General features: G+C 42.0%; 1 protein-coding gene across 1 annotated transcript in view; it reads right to left on the bottom strand.

Annotated features, from left to right (window-relative positions):
- LOC140718218 (uncharacterized) overlaps positions 1-5,126 on the bottom strand; it is a 29,283-nt gene extending 24,157 nt beyond the window's left edge. Inside the window, exons 1-2 of the mRNA XM_073031676.1 lie at positions 4,927-5,126; positions 26-171 (exon numbers count right to left, since the gene is read on the bottom strand). Of these exons, the coding sequence (XP_072887777.1) occupies positions 26-171; positions 4,927-5,073 (293 nt within the window). The 5' untranslated portion in view covers positions 5,074-5,126. The remainder of the gene's footprint in view (positions 1-25; positions 172-4,926) is intronic.
- Between the last annotated feature and the right edge of the window lie 874 nt (positions 5,127-6,000).

A 6,000-nucleotide genomic window follows, 5' to 3' on the forward strand; every position in this document is an offset into this window, starting at 1 on the left:
ATTAAAAGTCTGTTACCATACTCACCCGACTTTATTTGTGTCAGACTTGTTGAACACTATCCTGAGATCTCTGATGTCCTGGGGTGTTAACTCCTGCTGGATTCTGCTAGGTAACCTTCCACAAACTATTTCTTGACTCTCTTCTTTCCACTCTTGAAGAAAAGCCAGCAGCTGCAGAAGGAATTTCAGAGGTTAGGAATCCCTAATACCTTGGGCTTCATGATATAACCTACCTGTTCAGAAAGTTGTATTTAGAAACATAGAAGCATAGAAAACCCATAGCTACACCAAACATGACCTTTCCTTATAAATTAGCTAAGGTTACCCATAGCCCTCTTTTTTTTTATGCTCCACGTATCTATCCAGGAGTCTCTTAAAAGACCCTATCGTATCCGCCTCCACCACCGTTGCCGGCAGCCCATTCCACGCACTCACCACTCTCTGCATTAAAAAAAACTTACCCCTGACATCTCCTCTGTACCTACTTCCAAGCACCTTAAAACTGTGCCCACTCGTGCTAGCCTTTTCGGCCCTGGGACAAAGCCTCTGACTATTTAGACAATGTCTCTACTCTAGCAGACTATACCAAGATGCCTGAAAGTTGTAAGACACCTGATGTGGATCCCTTAGCAAAGAAAAGCTGCATTGATCACTTAACCATCACAGGTAAAATCCTTCCCCTCTTGAGCACATCTACAAAGTAAGCTGTCACAGGAAAGCAGCATCCATTGTCAAGGACCTCCACAATCTAGGCCATGCTCTTTTCTCATTGCTGCAATCAGGAAGGAGATACAGGAGCATCAGGTTCCACACTACCAGGCTTAGGAACAGTTATTACCTCTCAACCATTAAGCTCTTGAACCGGAGTGTATTATTCCACAACCCATGAAGTCACTTTCAAGGACTCTGCAACTTAGGTTCTCAATATTTATTATGCATTTTTTATAATATTATCTGGTCTTTCTTTCCCTTTTTTGCACAATTTGGTGTCATTTGCACATTGGTTGTTTGTCAGTCTTTGTGCTTGCAGTTCGTCATTGATTCTCTTGTGTTTCTTTCTACTTACTGTGATTACCCAAAGGAAAATGAATCTCAGGGTTGTACGTGGTGATATGTATGTACTTTGATAATCAACTTACTTTGAATTTTCAGCTTTGCAATGAGACCCTCAGCATGTGAGCTGTCTGTGACATAATAGGATTTCATTTGGGGTTGAGAGTCTGGAGATGGAGGGGTGAGGAGGAAGAATAATCCCCACCCTCAATAAAAACTGCAGCTTGACTTTGCTAGTCAGTGAAGTCTTAGCTAATCAAACACACAATGCTTTTGATACACACTATTCATTTTAACTTATTTATTGGGCTAGAATGAATAGAATAGTCTATTCAGCCCCTTTGTACCTGATCTGTCTTTAGTATCTGACTGATCTGTTACCTCACAGCCACTTTCTAGCAGTAATCTCATTTCCCTTGTTTCCCTTAATATCCAAAAACCTATTGACTGAAAATACTGAGTGACTGAGCTTCCACAGCCCTCTTGGGCAGAGAAATCCAAAAATTCCTTATAGCCCCTGGAGCAATAACATTGCAGAGAGGTGTGGGCACATCCTAGTCCATCGCACAAACCAGTCTCCTCCCCACATCCCCCACTGATTCTGTCTGCATTCTCTGCTGGCTCAGGAAAGCAGCCAATATAATCAGGGACCCCTCCCTTCTCAGTCATCCTCTCTTATTCCCCTCCCATTGAGAAGTTACAAATGCCTAAAAGTACATACCACCAGGTTCAGGGACAGCAGCTCTCCCACTGTTAAAAGACCCTTGACCCTTATTTGATAAAGATGAACTCTTGATATCTTAACCAATCTCATCATGGACTTTATTTGTCTGTCTGCACTACATTTTCTTTGTAACTATATTACTATATTCTGCACTCTGTTACTAATTTCCTTTTGCCTATATCAATGTCCTTCCACGGAATGATCTATCTAGATGGCAGACAAATATTTTTCACTGTATATTGGTACGTGCAACAATAACAAACCAGTTACTTGTTTTTGTTCTGGGTTATGTCACAACCATGGGATACAACATCCCTGCATCGACCCCAGTAAGTATTTTCAGACCATGGCCAGAGCCGATGTCTGAAGAGTTTGACATAATAGGCCTAGTTCTCATGGGAACCCAAGTAGGACATGAGGAAAGAAACTATTAAGCAGCAAATAGTTAAGGTGGCTTCCGGGTTGGATTGTTATCTACAGCAGGAGAGACTGCTGGTGGACAATGACTAGGTTGTCTCAGTCCAAAGGCCTGGCTTCAGACTGCTCCTTCTCGCAACCAGCAGAGGTGGAACATCAGATGGTCATGAAGTCAGAGTTATGTAACATGGCTCTTTTCATCCACTAGGTACCCATTTACCTGCACTGCATCCATAGCTTTCTGTGCCTTGGGGTTTCAAGTGCACATCTCAATTTTATAAGAATACCTCTCTCCAACATCACACCTTTAGTTCCAGATGTCGACTGCTGTCTGGGTGAATAAGTTCCTCCTCACACCTCTTAGCCTAAATCTACATTCTCTGCTTTCAGAGTTCTCTGTTATGGGGACAAGTGAATCACCATTGACACCATCTACAGTATGTGCCGCATGATTTTGGATACCTCAGTTAGATCACTCCTCATCCTCCTCCACTCCAAGAAAAACAGACTCACTCTATCCTTGGTAGGATGGGTAAGAACAGATGTGCATGAAAAGAAAGAGATATAGTTGAGGGCAGCATTGAAGTTGGAGAAAGGGAAGGACTTTTTCTTTGAAAAGGGAGAACATCTCCTTCTTTCTAGAATGAAAAGGCTCATCCTAAGAGCAGATGTGGTGGAGATAGAGGATTTGAGAGAAGGGGATGGCGTTTTTACAAGTAACAAGGTGGGAAGAGATATAGTCCAGGTAGCTGTGAGAGCCCATGGGTTTATAATAGACATCAGTGGATAAGCTATCTCCAGAGATAGACAGTGAGATCGAGAAAGGGAAGGAAGGTGTCGGAAATGGACCAGGTAAATTTGAAGGCAGGGTGGAAGTTGGAAGCAAAGTGGATGAAGTTGACGAGTTCAACATCGGTGCAGGAACCAGCACCTTTGCAGTTGTTGATGTTGCACAGGAAAAGTGTGGGATAGTCACCAGTGTAGGAGAAGTGCAGGACTCTGGTGCTCCTGCCTCCTTTTCTGTCTTTCCTGGCCTTCTATCTCTTTCACCAATTTACTTCCCAGCTCTTTACTTCATCTCTCACCCTCCTGGTTTTACCTATCACCTTGTGTTTCTCTTTCCCCTTCCCCCCACCTTTCAAATCTACTCCTCAGCGTTTTCTCTCCAGCCCTGCTGAAGGGTCGCATCCCAAAATGTCGATTTTTTTCCGTAGATGCTGCCTGGCTGGCTGAGATCCTCCAGCATTTTGTGTGTGTTTCTCAGACTTCCAGAATCTGCAGATTTTCTCTTGATCAGCCCTATCCAATTTCTCCTCATTGAAATGCTCCATGCAAGGCAATATCCAAATGAATCTCAGAGAGAACTTCAACGAACTCAAGTAACCTGTTTTGGAAACTTAGTAATCCAGTTAAGGGGAGATTTTCATATCCTTTTATAATCCCCCTTTACTTTCCCTATGACATGTTCTTCACGCACTCCTATCAACTCCCCCCAACCTACACAACACAGGCAATTTATAGTGACCAATTAGTCTACTAATTCACATGCCTTTGGGATGTGGAAGGAAGACTACACAGTATCTTCTGGACACTATCCCATCCAACTCCTATCCAGTGTGAAAATTTAAAAAAAGAACAGTAGAAGTTGCATTTCTAAAATAAAAGCAGAAAATGCTGGAAATACTAAACAGGTTAGACGGCTGCTGTGGGAAGTGAAGCAGAGATAATGTTTCAATCAGAGGCCCTTTGCCAGTGCTGAGAAGGTGATGCTAAGAAACCTGCAGCTCATCAAGTTCCTTTTGTTTCCTGCAACACCCACAACATGCTGGAGGAACTCAGCAGGTCAGGCAGTCTAGGCTCGAGAGGACTGTTTATTTCACTCCACAGATACAGCCTGACCTACTGAGTGTTTACGGCATTTTCTGTTTTTATTTTTGAGGCCCTACATTTCACCCCCTTTCGTTTTCCTGTTTTAGGTGCAGAATCCATAAACATGCCTCGGCAATTCAACCAATGTTTGGTACAAGAAGCCAAAGACACATTGAGATCATTGAAGAAAATTAGAAAGCCAACAAACTAGCAGAAGTCACTGAGGAAACAAAAGAGGTGGACAACAGAAAGACCTTCCTCTTTGCTTAATAATTACATTTCAGTATTGGTGCAACACTTTCAACAAATGAGATGGAAAGCAACAGAAAGCACACAACATTCTGGAAATTCAAAGCAGCACACACAAAATGCTGGAGGAGCTCAGCAGGTGAGGCAGCATCCACAGGAATGGGAAAAAAAAGTTGATGTTTCAGGCTGAGACCTTCTTCAGGACAGCAATAGACTGGTTAGGGAAATGACAGAGATTAAGTCAGCTCTGTGAACCAGAGGGGCAGAGATAGGGTTAATGCACAGTCTTTTTATGAGGGAAAGGGAGTAAAAAAAACCTCAAGTGCAGGGATAGGTTTAAGACAAGAGAGGAGAATTTAAATGAGTCCTTAAGGGCATCACCTTCATGCAAAAGGTGGTGAGAGATGAAATGAGCTGCCAGAAGAAGTGGTTGAGAGGAGTACGATAACAACATTTAAAGCATAATTGCCAGAGAGATTTGGGCCAAAAATGGAGCAAATGGGAGAAGCATAGCTGGGTATCTTGGTCAGCATGAAGAAGTTGGGCCAAAGGACTTGTTTCTATATTGTATTCCTCTCTGACTCTAACACAATGAGGATCATGAACAACCTTACCTTCTCCCCCAGGGGAACAGGACAAGGCACATCAGCTGGGTTAATGGAGTCAAGAGGACATTTGTAACTTCCTGAAGCATTTTGAGGCTCTTTTCTAGTAACTGATTTCTTCTTTTTCTTCACAATCTTTCTTTTCTTTAAAGGCATTTCTCAGTTCCACATAAAATCATAAGACGCCTATTCAGGGCAACGTGTGATGCTTGGAGGAAATACTTTAAAACTTAGTTACTATTGGCAACCAAAGTCAACAAACTTGGCTGCTCCTGTAGACAGTGTGGTTTGTCAGCAGAGGGAGCTGCTTAAACTGGAACCAGCTCTTTGCTCGTTAGTATGTGAGGAAACTGCAAAAAACAGTCTCAATGTTCACTGAATTAAATAGGCAATTTTAGCTCTCTTAAACTTAGTTTAATTAATATAGTGCCATTGAAAGATCTGGACCTTGTTTATAAAGATCATATTACCTGTTGGGGTTTTTGTTTGATGTTTCCCTTCACTACATTTCCTCTGTAACTTTCACACATCATTCTACATTGTTATAGTTTTACTTCATTCTACATCAATGTACTGTGTAATGACTTGATCTGTATGAACAATATGCAAGACAAGGTTAATACAGTATCTCAGTACATATGACAATAATACACCAATACTTACCCAGTTCCAAAGGAACAGAAGAGACTGCTGCTGCTTGAATCTGGAACAAAAAAGAAACTGCTGGAAGAACCTAGTTGGTTAAGCTGCATCTGTGGAGACAAAAGTGTAAGTCAACATACCATAGCAAGGTCAGATCTTGACTCAGAGTGTTGACTTGCTCTTTTTGCCTCTGCGGATGCTGCTTAGCCTGCAGTTTGATAAATGGGGATTGGGTGATACCTTAGTGGACTGACTACTAAGGGAAGTGCCCAAAAATGCTTTAACATATAACCGGGAAATGAAGACTTTGATTTTAAAGGTTGTTCGTTCCATTATTTGCTACTTGACTCATGCTGTGGAAATTAAAGTCCCCAGCGAGATTTTATTTAATCAATAAAAAGTAAATCTTAGAAATTAAAGGTCAGAAGTGGCCGAATTGTG

This window comes from Hemitrygon akajei, chromosome 29 (assembly GCF_048418815.1).
Source record: "Hemitrygon akajei chromosome 29, sHemAka1.3, whole genome shotgun sequence".
Taxonomy (NCBI): domain Eukaryota; kingdom Metazoa; phylum Chordata; class Chondrichthyes; order Myliobatiformes; family Dasyatidae; genus Hemitrygon; species Hemitrygon akajei.